This window comes from Oncorhynchus masou, unplaced genomic scaffold (assembly GCF_036934945.1).
Source record: "Oncorhynchus masou masou isolate Uvic2021 unplaced genomic scaffold, UVic_Omas_1.1 unplaced_scaffold_486, whole genome shotgun sequence".
Lineage (NCBI taxonomy): Eukaryota > Metazoa > Chordata > Actinopteri > Salmoniformes > Salmonidae > Oncorhynchus > Oncorhynchus masou.
Genome location: NW_027011254.1, coordinates 455,947 through 480,129, shown reverse-complemented (window position 1 = coordinate 480,129; position 24,183 = coordinate 455,947). Strand labels below are relative to the sequence as shown.

Genomic DNA, 24,183 nt, shown 5'->3' with positions numbered 1-24,183 from the left:
AAATAGATCAGTAGAAGTCACACGTCCCTGCGCGGTCCTGTCGGGTTCCCGCGGGGCAGTAGAGGGGGTCCGGTATTATCCATAAGGACCATAATCGGTATTCGTTATTGTACTGTAAAACAGATCAGCTCCCGAGCGACGTAGACCCAACTCAGACATTCAACCATTCCAACAGTGTATTAGCATTATATCATATTGTAATGAAAGGGCAGGGAGCAGGACTCGAACCCTCGACCTTCTAGCCCGAAGTCCAGCGCGCTATAAGCGGCACAGTCGATATCCGCGCTTATAAACCCAGGGTCGTTACACTATTGTACCTAATAATAGCGTTGCATAAAACCCAACTAATACAGGACAGCAGTCACAGGGAGTCCCAAATAGGTTAGAAACATCACCGCTGGTTATCGGTCTGTTCGGATTATCAAACCAACACATTCAAAACGTTGATACAACGTCTATTAACTGGGAGTCGCGATGTTTACACATTTAGGTAGCAATGTATAAAAACCCAAAACCACATACCTTACAAGATTCATTTAAAATGTGAAGGGGGGAAAAAAGCAACAGTAGAGAGACGTGGGTGGAACGATAACAAATATGTCTTCAGAGTTGTGTGTTTCAGCTTTTCTCGACCGTCTTGATTCCAGCGGTGTGTTGCTACTAGATATCTAAAAGAGACATCTCAACCCGATGCTGCTGGTGATCACCGACTGGTATCCGGGATGCCGAAGGTGCTGCAGCGACGATAATGCGCGTGATTCAGAGCAGGCAACACCCGGAAGTGCGAACCATGTAAACGGTTTCTAGGGAAAACAGTCTTCCTGCGTCGCGGAAGAAAAAATTATATATTTTTTAAACTTATTTTTTCTTTCATTATTATTATTATTAATATATATTTTTTTTTTACCGGATTCGGTAACGGTTCAATCTGGACCCAAGTCATGATGTTGTTTTAAGCGGCCAGAGATACTGGGTTGGAGAATAGTTGGTTCTTTCTCTTTATTTTCTAGAACAAAACGGATACAGTCGGAATTTCTGTCAACATCATCATGTGTCGTAATATTTAACATAAAAACACGTCCAGCAACGCTTGAACCCAAGACTTTTGGTAGTTTATCTACTGAATGTGGCCGCTAGATGGCGTGACACCTGAACAAAACAAGAGGATCTGAATTTAAGTATCTGAATGATCTGACGTGAAAAGTTTATATAAAAACTGCGGTCTGAAACTCGGCGTGTCTCGACCACATTTTCATAACAGTTACGAGTCGACGTCAGATCAGTCTTATCAAACACTTGGACAGACACACACAGTCTATGATAGTAAATCATTTATTAAAATGCATATTATGACCAGCATAAGCATTTAACAGGTACCGCGGCTTGGCTTTCTTCATGAGTATATAAATACCTGCTGACGCGTCCTACTATAATAGCGAACAGCTGCGCTCTAATACATCTTGATAACGGAGTTCATCGGAGCAGAATGTCCGGTTTCCACTTTTCACAACTTTTCAAAACTGGTTAAATGGCTTTTTGTGTTTTATGTTTTTACCCTGTAGACACCTGCAACTTACCACAGATATAATACATCACACAGTAAACTAATCACCTGCCTCCAAACAAATTCACTACAATTCAGAATCATTTCCCGTTACGAAAAAAAATAATGCGGTCAGCGCGCGGTCTAACTGCACTTATTCTGAAATTACTACGTCCAAAATACCACAGTCGACTGCACTTTAACTGCACTTTAAATGCACTTTAACTGCACTATTAAAAACTGTCATCTTTTTCTGTAAGGGTCATTAGTCCATTCTATTTAATTTACTTTTTAATTTTTTTATTTGAAGTGAAAAAATCTCAAGTTTAGATATGATTTTTTTTCTAGGTCCTGTGCTGTAAATCCAACAAATTCATGTGTGAACATCAAAACTAAAACCCAAGTAAACTAATTCCAGAAGCCCAAGCGAATCGTGCTGTACACTAAGAGCACAGCTGTATGTCCAGGTACAACTATCAGAGTAGAACACCTGACGGAACAGAACAAAGCATTTCCTGGATTCTGGATTCTAAAACAAAGAAGATGTTTCTAGAATCCAGGAAATGCGTTGTTCTGTTCCGTCAACTATCAGTATAGAACACCTGACGGAACAGAACAACGCATTTCCTGGATTCTAAAACAAAGAAGATAAGAAAAAAAAAAAAAACAATCAAGATGTGTCTCAAATGGTGTCCTATGGGTCCTGGTCTACCGATATAAAAAGAACAGGGTGCCATGTGGAATGCAGACGTCGTTGTCATGGCTGCCGTGCTTCGAGCTCAACAGAGACAGACAGAAAGAAGATGTCTCCAGCAGCTGCTGAGACAGACGCAGAGAAGCAGAAAGGCAAAGAGGTGAGATTTCTTCATATCCCGGCTGGTCGGCTGGTTGGCTGGTTGGCTGGGGATATCAGACTATCTTGAGATCCTTCAGGGCAGACTCCAGACTCTGGGAACAGAAGAAGATGATATTTAGACATCTCTTCACTGCACAACTATTCCAGATGACGACGGTGACAAGGCACAACTACAGTAACGTGTCAGACTGTTTGTGTGTAGTGTGTGTGTAGTGTGTGTGTGTGTAGTGTGTGTGTAGTGTGTGTGTGTAGTGTGTGTGTGTGTAGTGTGTGTGTAGTGTGTGTGTAGTGTGTGTGTGTAGTGTGTGTAGTGTCTGTGTGTGTGTGTAGTGTGTGTGTGTGTGTGTAGTGTGTGTGCAGTGTGTGTGTATAGTGTGTGTGTAGTGTGTGTACCTTGACATCCCATGTGACCATTCCTCCGTCCATCCCAGTGGTACAGAACGTGGTACATTTACTCTTCCCTCCCTCCAGCACAGAGATCTGACTGAAATACAAAGAGACAGTTAGCACACACACACACACACACACACACACTACGACCCCAGAAATACACACAGACACACAGTCATTATGACCCCAGATACACACACACATATTTAGTCATTATGACCCCAGACACACACACTACGACCCCAGAAATACAGTCATTATGACCCCAGATACACACACACATATTTAGTCATTACGACCCCAGAAATACACACAGACACACAGTCATTATGACCCCAGACACACACACACATATTTAGTCATTACGACCCCAGAAATACACACATACACCCCCACCTGATGCTGTTCTTGTGCAGACTCTCCAGGCCCTGCTCGGTGGTCTCAGACGAGGTGGCTCGGCGGTCCAGGTTCTGGAAGCGTTCCCTGGCGCTGATCCCTCTCTGAGACGTCTGCTTGGGAACGTCCAGCTTCCCTCCGAATGTTACTGAGCCCTTAGTACCGTCATACACAAACAGCACCGGGTAGCAGTCATGACCCTAGAGAGGAGAGACACACAGAGAGACACAGTGAGACAGACACAGGAGAGAGAGAGAGAGACAGACACAGGAGAGAGAGAGAGAGACAGACACAGGAGAGAGAGAGAGGAGAGACAGACACAGGAGAGAGAGAGAGGAGAGAGACACACAGGAGAGAGAGGAGAGAGACACAGAGAGACGGAGAGAGAGACAGAGAGACGGAGAGAGAGACAGAGAGACGGAGAGAGAGACAGAGAGACGGAGAGAGAGACAGAGAGACAGAGAGAGACACAGAAGAGAGACACAGGAGAGAGACACAGAGAGAGAGGAGAGAGACAGACACAGAGAGAGACACAGAGAGAGAGGAGAGAGACAGACACAGAGAGAGAGGAGAGAGACACAGGAGAGAGAGGAGAGAGACACAGGAGAGGAGGAGAGAGACACAGAGAGACGGAGAGAGAGACAGAGAGACGGAGAGAGAGACAGAGAGACGGAGAGAGAGACAGAGAGACAGAGAGAGACACAGAAGAGAGACACAGGAGAGAGACACAGAGAGAGAGGAGAGAGACAGACACAGAGAGAGACACAGAGAGAGAGGAGAGAGACACAGGAGAGAGAGGAGAGAGACACAGGAGAGAGAGGAGAGAGACACAGGAGAGAGAGAAGAGAGAGACAGACACAGGAGAGAGAGAGGAGAGAGGAGAGAGAGAGGAGAGAGAGGAGAGAGAGGAGAGAGAGGAGAGAGACAGACACAGGAGAGAGAGAGGAGAGAGACAGACACAGGAGAGAGAGGAGAGAGAGAGAAACAGAAGAGAGAGGAGAGAGACACAGAAGAGAGAGGAGAGAGACACAGAAGAGACGAGAGAGACACAGAGAGACAGACACAGGAGAGAGAGGAGAGAGAGACACAGGAGAGAGAGAGGAGAGAGAGAGACACAGGAGAGAGAGAGGAGAGAGAGACAGACACAGGAGAGAGAGAGGAGAGAGAGACAGACACAGGAGAGAGAGAGGAGAGAGAGACACAGGAGAGAGAGAGACACAGGAGAGAGAGAGGAGAGAGAGAGACACAGGAGAGGGAGAGAGACACAGGAGAGAGAGGAGAGACAGACACAGAAGAGAGAGGAGAGACAGACACAGGAGAGAGAGGAGAGACAGACACAGGAGAGAGAGGAGAGACAGACACAGGAGAGGAGAGAGACAGACACAGGAGAGAGAGGAGAGACACACAGGAGAGAGAGGAGAGAGACAGACACAGGAGAGAGAGGAGAGACACACAGGAGAGAGAGGAGAGACACACAGGAGAGAGAGGAGAGAGACACAGAGAGACAGACACAGGAGAGAGAGGAGAGACATGAAGTGTGTGTGTGTGTGTGTGTGTGTGTGTACTCACAGCGGCCACCAGGCTGTTCTCAGTGATAAAGCTGACACACAGCAGAGGAAGGGTCTCAGAGCTCAGACTGCTAATCCTAGAATACACACAGAGAGACCAGACTGCTAATCCTAGAATACACACAGAGAGACCAGACTGCTGATACCAGAATACACACAGACAGACCAAACTGCTGATACCAGAATACACACAGAGAGATCAGAATACACACAGAGAGACCAGACTGCTGATCCTAGAATACACACAGAGAGATCAGAATACACACAGAGAGACCAGACTGCTGATACCAGAATACACACAGAGAGACCAGACTGCTAATCCTAGAATACACACAGAGAGACCAGACTGCTGATACCAGAATACACACAGAGAGACCAGACTGCTGATACCAGAATACACACAGAGAGATCAGAATACACACAGAGAGACCAGACTGCTGATCCTAGAATACACACAGAGAGATCAGAATACACACAGAGAGACCAGACTGCTGATACCAGAATACACACAGAGAGACCAGACTGCTGATCCTAGAATACACACAGAGAGACCAGACTGCTGATACCAGAATACACACAGAGAGACCAGACTGCTGATACCAGAATACACACAGAGAGACCAGACTGCTGATCCTAGAATACACACAGAGAGACAAGGCTGCTGATCCTAGAATACACACAGAGAGACAAGGCTGCTGATACCAGAATACACACAGAGAGACCAGACTGCTGATACCAGAATACACACAGAGAGACCAGACTGCTGATCCTAGAATACACACAGAGAGACAAGGCTGCTGATCCTAGAATACACACAGAGAGACCAGGCTGCTGATCCTAGAATACACACAGAGAGACCAGACTGCTGATACCAGAATACACACAGAGAGACCAGAATTCACACAGAGAGACCAGACTGCTGATACCAGAATACACAGAGAGACCAGACTGCTGATCCTAGAATACACACAGAGAGACCAGACTGCTGATCCTAGAATACACACAGAGAGATCAGAATACACACAGAGAGACCAGGCTGCTGATACCAGAATACACACAGAGAGACCAGAATACACACAGAGAGACCAGACTGCTGATACCAGAATACACACAGAGAGACCAGACTGCTGATCCTAGAATACACACAGAGAGACCAGGCTGCTGATATCAGAATACACACAGAGAGACCAGACTGCTGATACCAGAATACACACAGAGAGATCAGAATACACACAGAGAGATCAGAATACACACAGAGAGACCAGACTGCTGATCCCAGAATACACACAGAGAGATCAGAATACACACAGAGAGATCAGAATACACACAGAGAGATCAGAATACACACAGAGAGACCAGACTGCTGATCCTAGAATACACACAGAGAGATCAGACTGCTGATCCTAGAATACACACAGAGAGACCAGACTGCTGATACCAGAATACACACAGAGAGATCAGAATACACACAGAGAGACCAGGCTGCTGATCCTAGAATACACACAGAGAGACCAGACTGCTGATACCAGAATACACACAGAGAGACCAGACTGCTGATCCTAGAATACACACAGAGAGACCAGACTGCTGATCCTAGAATAAACACAGAGAGACCAGACTGCTGATCCTAGAATAAACACAGAGAGACCAGACTGCTGATCCACGAATACACACAGAGAGACCAGACTGCTGATCCTAGAATACAGACAGAGAGACCAGACTGCTGATCCCAGAATACACACAGAGAGACCAGAATACACACAGAGAGATCAGAATACACACAGAGAGACCAGAATACACACAGAGAGACCAGACTGCTGATCCTAGAAAACACACAGATCAGTGTTCTCTCCTTACGTGCTGGTCTTGCCTCCCTCTGCGATCGCCACAGTGGAGTCATGTGACGTCCAGGCCAGGCGGTTCCCGCTGTGGGAGAAACAGACCCCGTGGACCCATCCCCCTCCTGCCCCATCTCCAGCCCCCCCAGACACCCCTGAGGGCCCAGACTCAAACAGCACCTCTCCAAAGGGCATCTTGGACCCCCAGACTGTGGGCCCCGGCTTCTCCTCCACCTCCTTGATGTAGGCCGAGAACACTCTGAGGGAGAGAGAGGGGGGTAATATATTATAACTACTGAGAATTAGGTAGAGAAACATGGTCTCTGACGGTCTCTATCTACTGAGGAGGCTGAAACATGGTCTCTGGCGGTCTCTCTCTCTACTGATGAGGCTGAAACATGGTCTCTGGCGGTCTCTCTCTCTACTGATGAGGCTGTAACATGGTCTCTGACGGTCTCTCTCTACTGATGAGGCTGAAACATGGTCTCTGGCGGTCTCTCTCTCTACTGATGAGGCTGAAACATGGTCTCTGACGGTCTCTCTCTCTACTGATGAGGCTGAAACATGGTCTCTGACGGTCTCTCTCTCTCTACTGATGAGGCTGAAACATGGTCTCTGACGGTCTCTCTCTCTACTGATGAGGCTGAAACATGGTCTCTGACGGTCTCTCTCTACTGATGAGGCTGAAACATGGTCTCTGACGGTCTCTCTCTCTCTACTGATGAGGCTGAAACATGGTCTCTGGCGGTCTCTCTCTCTACTGATGAGGCTGAAACATGGTCTCTGGCGGTCTCTCTCTCTGCTGATGAGGCTGAAACATGGTCTCTGACGGTCTCTCTCTCTCTACTGATGAGGCTGAAACATGGTCTCTGACGGTCTCTCTCTCTCTACTGATGAGGCTGAAACATGGTCTCTGGCGGTCTCTCTCTCTCTACTGATGAGGCTGAAACATGGTCTCTGACGGTCTCTCTCTCTACTGATGAGGCTGAAACATGGTCTCTGACGGTCTCTCTCTCTACTGATGAGGCCGAAACATGGTCTCTGACGGTCTCTCTCTACTGATGAGGCTGAAACATGGTCTCTGACGGTCTCTCTCTCTACTGATGAGGCTGAAACATGGTCTCTGACGGTCTCTCTCTACTGATGAGGCTGAAACATGGTCTCTGACGGCCTCTCTCTACTGAGGCTGAAACATGGTCTCTGGTGGTCTCTCTCTCTACTGATGAGGCTGAAACATGGTCTCTGACGGTCTCTCTCTACTGATGAGGCTGAAACATGGTCTCTGGCGGTCTCTCTCTACTGATGAGGCTGAAACATGGTCTCTGACGGTCTCTCTCTACTGATGAGGCTGAAACATGGTCTCTGACGGTCTCTCTCTCTCTCTACTGATGAGGCTGAAACATGGTCTCTGGCGGTCTCTCTCTCTACTGATGAGGCTGAAACATGGTCTCTGACGGTCTCTCTACTGATGAGGCTGAAACATGGTCTCTGGCGGTCTTTCTCTCTCTACTGATGAGGCTGAAACATGGTCTCTGACGGTCTCTCTCTCTACTGATGAGGCTGAAACATGGTCTCTGACGGTCTCTCTCTCTACTGATGAGGCTGAAACATGGTCTCTGACGGTCTCTCTCTCTACTGATGAGGCTGAAACATGGTCTCTGACGGTCTCTCTCTCTACTGATGAGGCTGAAACATGGTCTCTGACGGTCTCTCTCTCTCTACTGATGAGGCTGAAACATGGTCTCTGACGGTCTCTACTGATGAGGCTGAAACATGGTCTCTGACGGTCTCTCTCTCTACTGATGAGGCTGAAACATGGTCTCTGACGGTCTCTCTCTCTCTCTCTACTGATGAGGCTGAAACATGGTCTCTGACGGTCTCTCTCTCTACTGATGAGGCTGAAACATGGTCTCTGACGGTCTCTCTCTCTACTGATGAGGCTGAAACATGGTCTCTGACGGTCTCTCTCTACTGATGAGGCTGAAACATGGTCTCTGACGGTCTTTCTACTGATGAGGCTGAAACATGGTCTCTGACGGTCTCTCTCTCTACTGATGAGGCTGAAACATGGTCTCTGACGGTCTCTCTCTACTGATGAGGCTGAAACATGGTCTCTGACGGTCTCTCTCTACTGAGGCTGAAACATGGTCTCTGGCGGTCTCTCTCTCTCTACTGATGAGGCTGAAACATGGTCTCTGACGGTCTCTCTACTGATGAGGCTGAAACATGGTCTCTGGCGGTCTCTCTCTACTGATGAGGCTGAAACATGGTCTCTGACGGTCTCTCTCTACTGATGAGGCTGAAACATGGTCTCTGACGGTCTCTCTCTCTCTACTGATGAGGCTGAAACATGGTCTCTGACGGTCTCTCTCTCTACTGATGAGGCTGAAACATGGTCTCTGACGGTCTCTCTCTACTGATGAGGCTGAAACATGGTCTCTGACGGTCTCTCTCTACTGATGAGGCTGAAACATGGTCTCTGACGGTCTCTCTCTCTCTCTACTGATGAGGCTGAAACATGGTCTCTGACGGTCTCTCTCTCTACTGATGAGGCTGAAACATGGTCTCTGACGGTCTCTCTCTCTACTGATGAGGCTGAAACATGGTCTCTGACGGTCTCTCTCTCTCTACTGGTGAGGCTGAAACATGGTCTCTGACGGTCTCTCTCTCTCTCTACTGATGAGGCTGAAACATGGTCTCTGACGGGTCTCTCTCTCTCTCTCTCTACTGATGAGGCTGAAACATGGTCTCTGGCGGTCTCTCTCTCTCTACTGATGAGGCTGAAACATGGTCTCTGACGGTCTCTCTCTCTACTGATGAGGCTGAAACATGGTCTCTGACGGTCTCTCTCTCTACTGATGAGGCTGAAACATGGTCTCTGACGGTCTCTCTCTCTACTGATGAGGCTGAAACATGGTCTCTGACGGTCTCTCTCTCTACTGATGAGGCTGAAACATGGTCTCTGACGGTCTCTCTACTGATGAGGCTGAAACATGGTCTCTGACGGTCTCTCTACTGATGAGGCTGAAACATGGTCTCTGACGGTCTCTCTACTGATGAGGCTGAAACATGGTCTCTGACGGTCTCTCTCTCTACTGATGAGGCTGAAACATGGTCTCTGACGGTCTCTCTCTACTGATGAGGCTGAAACATGGTCTCTGACGGTCTCTCTCTCTACTGAGGCTGAAACATGGTCTCTGGCGGTCTCTCTCTCTCTACTGATGAGGCTGAAACATGGTCTCTGACGGTCTCTCTACTGATGAGGCTGAAACATGGTCTCTGGCGGTCTCTCTCTACTGATGAGGCTGAAACATGGTCTCTGACGGTCTCTCTCTACTGATGAGGCTGAAACATGGTCTCTGGCGGTCTCTCTCTCTACTGATGAGGCTGAAACATGGTCTCTGGCGGTCTCTCTCTCTACTGATGAGGCTGTAACATGGTCTCTGACGGTCTCTCTCTACTGATGAGGCTGAAACATGGTCTCTGACGGTCTCTCTCTACTGATGAGGCTGAAACATGGTCTCTGACGGTCTCTCTCTCTACTGATGAGGCTGAAACATGGTCTCTGACGGTCTCTCTCTCTACTGATGAGGCTGAAACATGGTCTCTGACGGTCTCTCTCTCTACTGATGAGGCTGAAACATGGTCTCTGACGGTCTCTCTCTACTGATGAGGCTGAAACATGGTCTCTGGCGGTCTCTCTCTCTCTCTACTGATGAGGCTGAAACATGGTCTCTGGCGGTCTCTCTCTCTACTGATGAGGCTGAAACATGGTCTCTGGCGGTCTCTCTCTCTACTGATGAGGCTGAAACATGGTCTCTGACGGTCTCTCTCTCTACTGATGAGGCTGAAACATGGTCTCTGACGGTCTCTCTCTACTGATGAGGCTGAAACATGGTCTCTGACGGTCTCTCTCTCTCTCTACTGATGAGGCTGAAACATGGTCTCTGACGGGTCTCTCTCTCTCTCTCTCTACTGATGAGGCTGAAACATGGTCTCTGGCGGTCTCTCTCTCTCTACTGATGAGGCTGAAACATGGTCTCTGACGGTCTCTCTCTCTACTGATGAGGCTGAAACATGGTCTCTGACGGTCTCTCTCTCTACTGATGAGGCTGAAACATGGTCTCTGACGGTCTCTCTCTACTGATGAGGCTGAAACATGGTCTCTGACGGTCTCTCTCTCTACTGATGAGGCTGAAACATGGTCTCTGACGGTCTCTCTACTGATGAGGCTGAAACATGGTCTCTGACGGTCTCTCTCTCTACTGATGAGGCTGAAACATGGTCTCTGACGGTCTCTCTCTACTGATGAGGCTGAAACATGGTCTCTGACGGTCTCTCTCTACTGATGAGGCTGAAACATGGTCTCTGACGGTCTCTCTCTCTCTCTACTGATGAGGCTGAAACATGGTCTCTGACGGTCTCTCTCTACTGATGAGGCTGAAACATGGTCTCTGACGGTCTCTACTGATGAGGCTGAAACATGGTCTCTGACGGTCTCTCTCTACTGATGAGGCTGAAACATGGTCTCTGACGGTCTCTCTACTGATGAGGCTGAAACATGGTCTCTGACGGTCTCTCTCTCTACTGATGAGGCTGAAACATGGTCTCTGGCGGTCTCTCTCTACTGATGAGGCTGAAACATGGTCTCTGGCGGTCTCTCTCTCTACTGATGAGGCTGAAACATGGTCTCTGACGGTCTCTCTCTCTACTGAGGCTGAAACATGGTCTCTGGCGGTCTCTCTCTCTCTACTGATGAGGCTGAAACATGGTCTCTGACGGTCTCTCTACTGATGAGGCTGAAACATGGTCTCTGACGGGCTCTCTCTCTACTGATGAGGCTGAAACATGGTCTCTGACGGTCTCTCTCTATTGATGAGACCGAAACATGGTCTCTGACGGTCTCTCTCTCTACTGATGAGGCTGAAACATGGTCTCTGACGGTCTCTCTCTCTACTGATGAGGCTGAAACATGGTCTCTGGCGGTCTCTCTCTCTACTGATGAGGCTGAAACATGGTCTCTGGCGGTCTCTCTCTCTCTCTACTGATGAGGCTGAAACATGGTCTCTGACGGTCTCTCTACTGAGGCTGAAACATGGTCTCTGACGGTCTCTCTCTCTACTGATGAGGCTGAAACATGGTCTCTGACGGTCTCTCTCTACTGATGAGGCTGAAACATGGTCTCTGACGGTCTCTCTCTCTCTCTACTGATGAGGCTGAAACATGGTCTCTGACGGTCTCTCTCTCTACTGATGAGGCTGAAACATGGTCTCTGACGGTCTCTCTCTACTGATGAGGCTGAAACATGGTCTCTGACGGTCTCTCTCTCTACTCCAGATGAGGCTGAAACATGGTCTCTGACGGTCTCTCTCTACTGATGAGGCTGAAACATGGTCTCTGACGGTCTCTCTCTCTCTACTGATGAGGCTGAAACATGGTCTCTGACGGTCTCTACTGATGAGGCTGAAACATGGTCTCTGACGGTCTCTCTCTCTCTCTACTGATGAGGCTGAAACATGGTCTCTGACGGGTCTCTCTCTCTCTCTCTCTACTGATGAGGCTGAAACATGTTCTCTGGCGGTCTCTCTCTCTCTACTGATGAGGCTGAAACATGGTCTCTGACGGTCTCTCTCTCTACTGATGAGGCTGAAACATGGTCTCTGACGGTCTCTCTCTCTACTGATGAGGCTGAAACATGGTCTCTGACGGTCTCTCTCTACTGATGAGGCTGAAACATGGTCTCTGAGGGTCTCTCTACTGATGAGGCTGAAACATGGTCTCTGACGGTCTCTCTCTACTGATGAGGCTGAAACATGGTCTCTGACGGTCTCTCTCTACTGATGAGGCTGAAACATGGTCTCTGACGGTCTCTCTCTACTGATGAGGCTGAAACATGGTCTCTGGCGGTCTCTCTCTCTCTACTGATGAGGCTGAAACATGGTCTCTGACGGTCTCTCTACTGATGAGGCTGAAACATGGTCTCTGGCGGTCTCTCTCTACTGATGAGGCTGAAACATGGTCTCTGACGGTCTCTCTCTCTCTACTGATGAGGCTGAAACATGGTCTCTGACGGTCTCTCTCTCTACTGATGAGGCTGAAACATGGTCTCTGACGGTCTCTCTCTCTACTGATGAGGCTGAAACATGGTCTCTGACGGTCTCTCTCTCTCTCTACTGATGAGGCTGAAACATGGTCTCTGACGGTCTCTCTCTACTGATGAGGCTGAAACATGGTCTCTGACGGTCTCTCTCTCTCTACTGATGAGGCTGAAACATGGTCTCTGACGGTCTCTCTCTCTCTACTGATGAGGCTGAAACATGGTCTCTGACGGTCTCTCTCTCTCTCTACTGATGAGGCTGAAACATGGTCTCTGACGGGTCTCTCTCTCTACTGATGAGGCTGAAACATGGTCTCTGACGGTCTCTACTGATGAGGCTGAAACATGGTCTCTGACGGTCTCTCTCTCTACTGATGAGGCTGAAACATGGTCTCTGACGGTCTCTCTCTCTACTGATGAGGCTGAAACATGGTCTCTGACGGTCTCTCTCTCTACTGATGAGGCTGAAACATGGTCTCTGACGGTCTCTCTACTGATGAGGCTGAAACATGGTCTCTGACGGTCTCTCTACTGATGAGGCTGAAACATGGTCTCTGACGGTCTCTCTACTGATGAGGCTGAAACATGGTCTCTGACGGTCTCTCTACTGATGAGGCTGAAACATGGTCTCTGACGGTCTCTCTCTCTACTGATGAGGCTGAAACATGGTCTCTGACGGTCTCTCTCTCTACTGATGAGGCTGAAACATGGTCTCTGACGGTCTCTCTCTCTACTGATGAGGCTGAAACATGGTCTCTGACGGTCTCTCTCTACTGATGAGGCTGAAACATGGTCTCTGACTGTCTCTCTCTCTACTGAGGCTGAAACATGGTCTCTGGCGGTCTCTCTCTCTCTACTGATGAGGCTGAAACATGGTCTCTGACGGTCTCTCTACTGATGAGGCTGAAACATGGTCTCTGGCGGTCTCTCTCTACTGATGAGGCTGAAACATGGTCTCTGACGGTCTCTCTCTCTCTCTACTGATGAGGCTGAAACATGGTCTCTGACGGTCTCTCTCTCTACTGATGAGAATGAAACATGGTCTCTGACGGTCTCTCTCTACTGATGAGGCTGAAACATGGTCTCTGACGGTCTCTCTCTCTACTGATGAGGCTGAAACATGGTCTCTGACGGTCTCTCTCTCTACTGATGAGGCTGAAACATGGTCTCTGACGGTCTCTCTACTGATGAGGCTGAAACATGGTCTCTGACGGTCTCTCTCTCTACTGATGAGGCTGAAACATGGTCTCTGACGGTCTCTCTCTATTGATGAGGCCGAAACATGGTCTCTGGCGGTCTCTCTCTCTACTGATGAGGCTGAAACATGGTCTCTGGCGGTCTCTCTCTCTACTGATGAGGCTGAAACATGGTCTCTGACGGTCTCTCTCTACTGATGAGGCTGAAACATGGTCTCTGACGGTCTCTCTACTGATGAGGCTGAAACATGGTCTCTGACGGTCTCTCTCTCTACTGATGAGGCTGAAACATGGTCTCTGACGGTCTCTCTCTCTACTGATGAGGCTGAAACATGGTCTCTGGCGGTCTCTCTCTCTACTGATGAGGCTGAAACATGGTCTCTGGCGGTCTCTCTCTCTCTACTGATGAGGCTGAAACATGGTCTCTGACGGTCTCTCTACTGATGAGGCTGAAACATGGTCTCTGACGGTCTCTCTACTGAGGCTGTAACATGGTCTCTGACGGTCTCTCTCTCTCTACTGATGAGGCTGAAACATGGTCTCTGGCGGTCTCTCTCTCTACTGATGAGGCTGAAACATGGTCTCTGGCGGTCTCTCTCTACTGATGAGGCTGAAACATGGTCTCTGGCGGTCCCTCTCTCTACTGATGAGGCTGAAACATGGTCTCTGACGGTCTCTCTCTACTGATGAGGCTGAAACATGGTCTCTGATGGTCTCTCTCTCTCTACTGATGAGGCTGAAACATGGTCTCTGACGGTCTCTCTCTCTCTACTGATGAGGCTGAAATATGGTCTCTGACGGTCTCTCTCTCTACTGATGAGGCTGAAACATGATCTCTGACGGTCTCTCTCTCTACTGATGAGGCTGAAACATGGTCTCTGACGGTCTCTCTCTCTACTGATGAGGCTGAAACATGGTCTCTGACGGTCTCTCTCTACTGATGAGGCTGAAACATGGTCTCTGGCGGTCCCTCTCTCTACTGATGAGGCTGAAACATGGTCTCTGACGGTCTCTCTCTACTGATGAGGCTGAAACATGGTCTCTGACGGTCTCTCTCTACTGATGAGGCTGAAACATGGTCTCTGACGGTCTCTCTCTACTGATGAGGCTGAAACATGGTCTCTGACGGTCTCTCTCTCTACTGATGAGGCTGAAACATGGTCTCTGACGGTCTCTCTCTCTACTGATGAGGCTGAAACATGGTCTCTGGCGGTCTCTCTCTCTACTGATGAGGCTGAAACATGGTCTCTGACGGTCTCTCTCTCTCTACTGATGAGGCTAAACATGGTCTCTGGCGGTCTCTCTACTGATGAGGCTGAAACATGGTCTCTGACGGTCTCTCTCTACTGATGAGGCTGAAACATGGTCTCTGACGGTCTCTCTCTACTGATGAGGCTGAAACATGGTCTCTGACGGTCTCTTTCTCTACTGATGAGGCTGAAACATGGTCTCTGACGGTCTCTCTCTACTGATGAGGCTGAAACATGGTCTCTGGCGGTCTCTCTCTCTACTGATGAGGCTGAAACATGGTCTCTGACGGTCTCTCTCTCTCTACTGATGAGGCTGAAACATGGTCTCTGACGGTCTCTCTCTCTCTACCTGCATTTGAAGTCACAGGATCCAGCCGCCAGCAGCACGTTGTTCGGATGCCAGTCCAGACTGAGGACGGTGGAACGGATCGGCTTCTTGATGTGCTTACAGACCCACCTGGGAATAACAGGGTTGAAACGTGGTTGAGATATGGTTGAAACGTGGTTGCGATATGGTTGAAGTACTGCATTGTGTAGGACAGGGACTTGGATGGTATTTAGGACAGAGCCTGTTACATAGGACAGGGACTAGGATGGTATTAAGGACAGGGACTAGTATGGTATTTAGGACAGGGACTAGGATGGTATTGAGGACAGAGCCTGTTACATAGGACAGGGACCTGGATGGTATTAAGGACAGGGACTAGGATGGTATTAAGGACAGGGACTAGGATGGTATTAAGGACAGGGACTAGGATGGTATGTAGGACAGGGACTAGGATGGTATGTAGGACAGGGACTAGGATGGTATTGAGGACAGGGACTAGGATGGTCTTTAGGACAGAGCCTGTTACATAGGGAACAAAATTGACAGATATAGTTAAACCCAGTCCTGTCCAGTCCTCACCAGTCATTCTCTATAACAGATATAGTTAAACCCAGTCCTCACCAGTCATTCTCTATAACAGGTATAGTTAAACCCAGTCCAGTCCAGTCCTCACCAGTCATTCTCTATAACAGATATAGTTAAACCCAGTCCTCACCAGTCATTCTCTATAACAGATATAGTTAAACCCAGTCCTCACCAGTCATTCTCTATAACAGTCATTCTCTTCTCTATAACAGATATAGTTAAACCCAGTCCTCACCAGTCATTCTCTATAACAGATATAGTTAAACCCAGTCCTGTCTGGTCCTCACCAGTCATTCTCTATAACAGATATAGTTAAACCCAGTCCTGTCTGGTCCTCACCAGTCATTCTCTATAACAGATATAGTTAAACCCAGTCCTGTCTGGTCCTCACCAGTCATTCTCTATAACAGATATAGTTAAACCCTGTCCTGTCAGTCCTCTATAACAGTCATTCTCTATAACAGATATAGTTAAACCCAGTCCTGTCTGGTCCTCACCAGTCATTCTCTATAACAGATATAGTTAAACCCAGTCCTGTCTGGTCCTCACCAGTCATTCTCTATAACAGATATGGTTAAACCCAGTCCTCACCAGTCATTCTCTATAACAGATATAGTTAAACCCAGTCCTGTCTGGTCCTCACCAGTCATTCTCTATAACAGATATAGTTAAACCCAGTCCTGTCCAGTCCTCACCAGTCATTCTCTATAACAGATATAGTTAAACCCAGTCCTCACCAGTCATTCTCTATAACAGATATAGTTAAACCCAGTCCTGTCCAGTCCTCACCAGTCATTCTCTATAACAGATATAGTTAAACCCAGTCCTGTCCAGTCCTCACCAGTCATTCTCTATAACAGATATAGTTAAACCCAGTCCTCACCAGTCATTCTCTATAACAGATATAGTTAAACCCAGTCCTGTCCAGTCCTCACCAGTCATTCTCTATAACAGATATAGTTAAACCCAGTCCTCACCAGTCATTCTCTATAACAGATATAGTTAAACCCAGTCCTGTCTAGTCCTCACCAGTCATTCTCTATAACAGATATAGTTAAACCCAGTCCTCACCAGTCATTCTCTATAACAGATATAGTTAAACCCAGTCCTCACCAGTCATTCTCTATAACAGATATAGTTAAACCCAGTCCTCACCAGTCATTCTCTATAACAGATATAGTTAAACCCAGTCCTGTCTAGTCCTCACCAGTCATTCTCTATAACAGATATAGTTAAACCCAGTCCTCACCAGTCATTCTCTATAACAGATATAGTTAAACCCAGTCCTGTCTGGTCCTCACCAGTCATTCTCTATAACAGATATAGTTAAACCCAGTCCTCACCAGTCATTCTCTATAACAGATATAGTTAAACCCAGTCCTGTCCTGTCCTCACCAGTCATTCTCTATAACAGATATAGTTAAACCCAGTCCTGTCCTGTCCTCACCAGTCATTCTCTATAACAGATATAGTTAAACCCAGTCCTGTCTGGTCCTCACCAGTCATTCTCTATAACAGATATAGTTAAACCCAGTCCTCACCAGTCATTCTCTATAACAGATATAGTTAAACCCAGTCCTGTCTGGTCCTCACCAGTCATTCTCTATAACAGATATAGTTAAACCCAGTCCTGTCCTCACCAGTCATTCTCTATAACAGATATAGTTAAACCCAGTCCTGTCTGGTCCTCACCAGTCATTCTCTATAACAGATATAGTTAAACCCAGTCCTCACCAGTCATTCTCTATAACAGATATAGTTAAACCCAGTCCTGTCTGGTCCTCACCAGTCATTCTCTATAACAGATATAGTTAAACCCAGTCCTGTCCAGTCCTCACCAGTCATTCTCTATAACAGATATAGTTAAACCCAGTCCTCACCAGTCATTCTCTATAACAGATATAGTTAAACCCAGTCCTCACCAGTCATTCTCTATAACAGATATAGTTAAACCCAGTCCTCACCAGTCATTCTCTATAACAGATATAGTTAAACCCAGTCCTCACCAGTCATTCTCTATAACAGATATAGTTAAACCCAGTCCTGTCCAGTCCTCACCAGTCATTCTCCTGTTCAAAGTAGCAGATGGATATGAGGCGTGACCCGCTGCCCACAGCGAACTTGTTCTCCTTGGGAGACCAGCTGACACAGCGAGCAGCCCGGTTGATACGGAGGATGACCAGGGTGGGCTTCCACACCTCCCCCTTCAGAGACCAGACATACGCGTTACGATCCGTCCCACAGGTCACGATACGGTTACTCTCTGGAGCCCAGTCTATACCTGGAGAGGGGGGGGGGCATAGAGTTACTGTCTGGAGTCCAGTCTATACCTGGAGAGGGGGGGCATAGAGTTACTGTCTGGAGCCCAGTCTATACCTGGAGAGGGGGGGGGCATAGAGTTACTGTCTGGAGTCCAGTCTATACCTGGAGAGGGGGGCATAGAGTTACTGTCTGGAGCCCAGTCTATACCTGGAGAGATGGGGGGGGGGCATAGAGTTACTGTCTGGAGCCCAGTCTATACCTGGAGAGATGGGAGGGGGGGCATAGAGTTACTGTCTGGAGCCCAGTCTATACCTGGAGAGGGGGGCATAGAGTTACTCTCTGGAGCCCAGTCTATACCTGGAGAGGGGGGGGGGCATAGAGTTACTGTCTGGAGCCCAGTCTATACCTGGAGAGGGGGGGGCATAGAGTTACTGTCTGGAGCCCAGTCTATACCTGGAGGGGGGGGCATAGAGTTACTGTCTGGAGCCCAGTCTATACCTGGAGAGATGGGAGGGGGGGCATAGAGTTACTCTCTGGAGCCCAGTCTATACCTGGAGAGGGGGGGGCATAGAGTTACTGTCTGGAGCCCAGTCTATACCTGGAGAGATGGGGGGGGGCATAGAGTTACTGTCTGGAGCCCAGTCTATACCTGGAGAGATGGGAGGGGGGCATAGAGTTACGGTCTGGAGCCCAGTCTATACCTGGAGAGATGGGAGAGGGGGGGCATAGAGTTACTGTCTGGAGCCCAGTCTATACCTGGAGAGGGGGGGGGCATAGAGTTACTGTCTGGAGCCCAGTCTATACCTGGAGAGATGGGAGGGGGGGCATAGAGTTACTGTCTGGGGCCCAGTCTATACCTGGAGAGATGGGAGGGGGCATAGAGTTACTGTCTGGAGCCCAGTCTATACCTGGAGAGATGGGAGGGGGCATAGAGTTACTGTCTGGGGCCCAGTCTATACCTGGAGAGGGGGGGGGCATAGAGTTACTGTCTGGAGCCCAGTCTATACCTGGAGAGATGGGGGGGGGCATAGAGTTACTGTCTGGAGCCCAGTCTATACCTGGAGAGATGGGAGGGGGGGCATAGAGTTACTGTCTGGAGCCCAGTCTATACCTGGAGAGATGGGAGGGGGGGCATAGAGTTACTGTCTGGAGCCCAGTCTATACCTGGAGAGGGGGGGGAGGGGGAGCATAGAGTTACTGTCTGGAGCCCAGTCTATACCTGGAGAGATGGGAGGGGGGGGGGCATAGAGTTACTGTCTGGAGCCCAGTCTATACCTGGAGAGATGGGAGGGGGGGCATAGAGTTACTGTCTGGAGCCCAGTCTATACCTGGAGAGATGGGAAGGGGGGGCATAGAGTTACTGTCTGGAGCCCAGTCTATACCTGGAGAGATGGGAGGGGGGGCATAGAGTTACTGTCTGGGGCCCAGTCTATACCTGGAGAGATGGGAGGGGGGGCATAGAGTTACTGTCTGGAGCCCAGTCTATACCTGGAGAGATGGGAGGGGGGGCATAGAGTTACTGTCTGGAGCCCAGTCTATACCTGGAGAGATGGGAGGGGCGGGGGCATAGAGTTACTGTCTGGAGCCCAGTCTATACCTGGAGAGATGGGAGGGGGGGCATAGAGTTACTGTCTGGAGCCCAGTCTATACCTTGAGAGGGGGGGCATAGAGTTACTGTCTGGAGCCCAGTCTATACCTGGAGAGATGGGAGGGGGGGGGGCATAGAGTTACTGTCTGGAGCCCAGTCTATACCTGGAGAGATGGGAGGGGGGCATAGAGTTACTGTCTGGAGCCCAGTCTATACCTGGAGAGATGGGAGGGGGGGGGCATAGAGTGACTGTCTGGAGCCCAGTCTATACCTGGAGAGGGGGGCATAGAGTTACTGTCTGGAGCCCAGTCTATACCTGGAGAGATGGGAGGGGGGGCATAGAGTTACTGTCTGGAGCCCAGTCTATACCTGGAGAGATGGGAGGGTGGGGCATAGAGTTACTGTCTGGAGCCCAGTCTATACCTGGAGAGATGGGGGGGCATAGAGTTACTGTCTGGAGCCCAGTCTATACCTGGAGAGGGGGGGGCATAGAGTTACTGTCTGGAGCCCAGTCTATACCTGGAGAGATGGGAGGGGGGGCATAGAGTTACTGTCTGGAGCCCAGTCTATACCTGGAGAGGGGGGCATAGAGTTACTGTCTGGAGCCCAGTCTATACCTGGAGAGGGGGAGCATAGAGTTACTGTCTGGAGCCCAGTCTATACCTGGAGAGGGGGAGGGGGAGGGGGCATAGAGTTAATGTATGGAGCCCAGTCTATACCTGGAGAGATGGGAGGGGGCATAGAGTTACTGTCTGGAGCCCAGTCTATACCTGGAGAGATGGGAGGGGGGCATAGAGTTACCGTCTGGAGCCCAGTCTATACCTGGAGAGATGGGAGGGGGGGCATAGAGTTACTGTCTGGAGCCCAGTCTATACCTGGAGAGGGGGGCATAGAGTTACTGTCTGGAGCCCAGTCTATACCTGGAGAGGGGGGGCATAGAGTTACTGTCTGGGGCCCAGTCTATACCTGGAGAGATGGGAGGGGGGGCATAGAGTTACTGTCTGGAGCCCAGTCTATACCTGGAGAGATGGGAGGGGGCCATAGAGTTACTGTCTGGAGCCCAGTCTATACCTGGAGAGATGGGGGGGGGCATAGAGTTACTGTCTGGAGCCCAGTCTATACCTGGAGAGATGGGAGGGGGGGGGCATAGAGTTACTGTCTGGAGCCAAGTCTATACCTGGAGAGATGGGAGAGGGGGGGGCATAGAGTTACTGTCTGGAGCCAAGTCTATACCTGGAGAGATGGGAGAGGGGGGGCATAGAGTTACTGTCTGGAGCCCAGTCTATACCTGGAGAGATGGGAGGGGGGGGGCATAGAGTTACTGTCTGGAGCCAAGTCTATACCTGGAGAGATGGGAGAGGGGGGGCATAGAGTTACTGTCTGGAGCCCAGTCTATACCTGGAGAGATGGGAGGGGGGGGCATAGAGTTACTGTCTGGAGCCCAGTCTATACCTGGAGAGGGGGGGCATAGAGTTACTGTCTGGAGTCCAGTCTATACCTGGAGAGGGGGCATAGAGTTACTGTCTGGAGCCCAGTCTATACCTGGAGAGATGGGAGGGGGGGGGCATAGAGTTACTGTCTGGAGCCCAGTCTATACCTGGAGAGGGGGGCATAGAGTTACTGTCTGGAGTCCAGTCTATACCTGGAGAGATGGGAGGGGGGGCATAGAGTTACTGTCTGGAGCCCAGTCTATACCTGGAGAGATGGGAGGGGGGGCATAGAGTTACTGTCTGGAGCCCAGTCTATACCTGGAGAGATGGGAGGGGGGGCATAGAGTTACTCTCTGGAGCCCAGTCTATACCTGGAGAGATGGGAGGGGGGGCATAGAGTTACTGTCTGGAGCCCAGTCTATACCTGGAGAGATGGGAGGGGGGGCATAGAGTTACTGTCTGGAGCCCAGTCTATACCTGGAGAGATGGGAGGGGGGGGCATAGAGTTACTGTCTGGAGCCCAGTCTATACCTGGAGAGATGGGAGGGGGGGGCATAGAGTTACTGTCTGGTGCCCAGTCTATACCTGGAGAGGGGGGGCATAGAGTTACTGTCTGGAGCCCAGTCTATACCTGGAGAGGGGGGGGGGAATAGAGTTACTGTCTGGAGCCCAGTCTATACCTGGAGAGATGGGAGGGGGGGCATAGAGTTACTGTCTGGAGCCCAGTCTATACCTGGAGAGATGGGAGGGGGGGCATAGAGTTACTGTCTGGAGCCCAGTCTATACCTGGAGAGATGGGAGGGGAAGGGGAATAGAGTTACTCTCTGGAGCCCAGTCTATACCTGGAGAGATGGGAGGGGGGGCATAGAGTTACTGTCTGGAGCCAAGTCTATACCTGGAGAGATGGGAGGGGGGCATGAGTTACTCTCTGGAGCCCAGTCTATACCTGGAGAGATGGGAGGGGGGGGAATAGAGTTACTGTCTGGAGCCCAGTCTATACCTGGAGAGATGGGAGGGGGAGGGGGCATAGAGTTACTGTCTGGAGCCCAGTCTATACCTGGAGAGATGGGAGCAGGGGGGGGCATAGAGTTACTGTCTGGAGCCCAGTCTATACCTGGAGAGATGGGAGGGGGGGGGCATAGAGTTACTGTCTGGAGCCCAGTCTATACCTGGAGAAATGGGAGGGGGGCATAGAGTTACTGTCTGGAGCCCAGTCTATACCTGGAGAGATGGGAGGGGGGGCATAGAGTTACTGTCTGGAGCCCAGTCTATACCTGGAGAGATGGGAGGGGGAGGGGCATAGAGTTACTGTCTGGAGCCCAGTCTATACCTGGAGAGATGGGAGGGGGGGGGCATAGAGTTACTGTCTGGAGCCCAGTCTATACCTGGAGAGATGGGAGGGGGCATAGAGTTACTGTCTGGAGCCCAGTCTATACCTGGAGAGATGGGAGGGGTGGGGGGGGCATAGAGTTACTGTCTGGAGCCCAGTCTATACCTGGAGAGGGGGGGGCATAGAGTTACTGTCTGGAGTCCAGTCTATACCTGGAGAGGGGGGCATAGAGTTACTGTCTGGAGCCCAGTCTATACCTGGAGATGGGAGGGGGGGCATAGAGTTACTGTCTGGAGCCCAGTCTATACCTGGAGAGATGGGAGGGGGGAATAGAGTTACTGTCTGGAGCCCAGTCTATACCTGGAGAGGGGGGGCATAGAGTTACTGTCTGGAGCCCAGTCTATACCTGGAGAGATGGGAGGGGGCATAGAGTTACTGTCTGGAGCCCAGTCTATACCTGGAGAGATGGGAGGGGGGGGGGGGCATAGAGTTACTGTCTGGAGCCCAGTCTATACCTGGAGAGATGGGAGGGGGGAAATAGAGTTACTCTCTGGAGCCCAGTCTATACCTGGAGAGATGGGAGGGGGGGGAATAGAGTTACTGTCTGGAGCCCAGTCTATACCTGGAGAGATGGGAGGGGGGGGCATAGAGTTACTGTCTGGAGCCCAGTCTATACCTGGAGAGATGGGAGGGGGGGCATAGAGTTACTGTCTGGAGCCCAGTCTATACCTGGAGAGGGGGGGGCATAGAGTTACTGTCTGGAGTCCAGTCTATACCTGGAGAGGGGGGCATAGAGTTACTGTCTGGAGCCCAGTCTATACCTGGAGAGATGGGAGGGGGGGGGCATAGAGTTACTGTCTGGAGCCCAGTCTATACCTGGAGAGGGGGGGGGGGGCATAGAGTTACTGTCTGGAGTCCAGTCTATACCTGGAGAGGGGGGCATAGAGTTACTGTCTGGAGCCCAGTCTATACCTGGAGAGATGGGAGGGGGCATAGAGTTACTGTCTGGAGCCCAGTCTATACCTGGAGAGATGGGAGGGGGGGGGGCATAGAGTTACTGTCTGGAGCCCAGTCTATACCTGGAGAGATGGGAGGGGGGCATAGAGTTACTGTCTGGAGCCCAGTCTATACCTGGAGAGATGGGAGGGGGGGGGGCATAGAGTTACTGTCTGGAGCACAGTCTATACCTGGAGAGGGGGGGGCATAGAGTTACTGTCTGGTGCCCAGTCTATACCTGGAGAGATGGGAGGGGGGGCATAGAGTTACTGTCTGGAGCCCAGTCTATACCTGGAGAGATGGGAGGGGGGGGGCATAGAGTTACTGTCTGGAGCCCAGTCTATACCTGGAGAGGGGGGCATAGAGTTACTGTCTGGAGCCCAGTCTATACCTGGAGAGATGGGAGGGGGGCATAGAGTTACTGTCTGGAGCCCAGTCTATACCTGGAGAGGGGGGCATAGAGTTACTGTCTGGAGCCCAGTCTATACCTGGAGAGATGGGAGGGGGGCATAGAGTTACTGTCTGGAGCC

General features: G+C 50.0%; 2 protein-coding genes across 3 annotated transcripts in view; both read right to left on the bottom strand.

The window, feature by feature from the left end:
• The window catches only part of LOC135535358 (monocyte to macrophage differentiation factor 2-like), a 38,558-nt gene extending 37,779 nt beyond the window's left edge, over positions 1–779 (bottom strand). Inside the window, 1 exon segment of the mRNA XM_064962016.1 lies at positions 523–779. Coding sequence (XP_064818088.1) covers positions 523–536 — 14 coding nt within the window. The 5' untranslated portion in view covers positions 537–779.
• A 537-nt stretch (positions 780–1,316) lies between these two features.
• LOC135535357 (actin-related protein 2/3 complex subunit 1B-like) overlaps positions 1,317–24,183 on the bottom strand; it is a 40,214-nt gene continuing 17,347 nt past the window's right edge. Inside the window, exons 4-10 of one of the 2 annotated variants that reach the window (XM_064962014.1) lie at positions 18,106–18,328; positions 15,484–15,591; positions 6,611–6,850; positions 4,755–4,830; positions 3,186–3,385; positions 2,793–2,883; positions 1,317–2,491 (exon numbers count right to left, since the gene is read on the bottom strand). In XM_064962014.1, the coding sequence (XP_064818086.1) occupies positions 2,453–2,491; positions 2,793–2,883; positions 3,186–3,385; positions 4,755–4,830; positions 6,611–6,850; positions 15,484–15,591; positions 18,106–18,328 (977 nt within the window). In that variant the 3' untranslated portion in view covers positions 1,317–2,452. Of the gene's footprint in view, positions 2,492–2,792; positions 2,884–3,185; positions 3,386–4,754; positions 4,831–6,365; positions 6,577–6,610; positions 6,851–15,483; positions 15,592–18,105; positions 18,329–24,183 lie in introns of those variants that run through there. The other variant, XM_064962015.1, reaches the window with a different exon arrangement.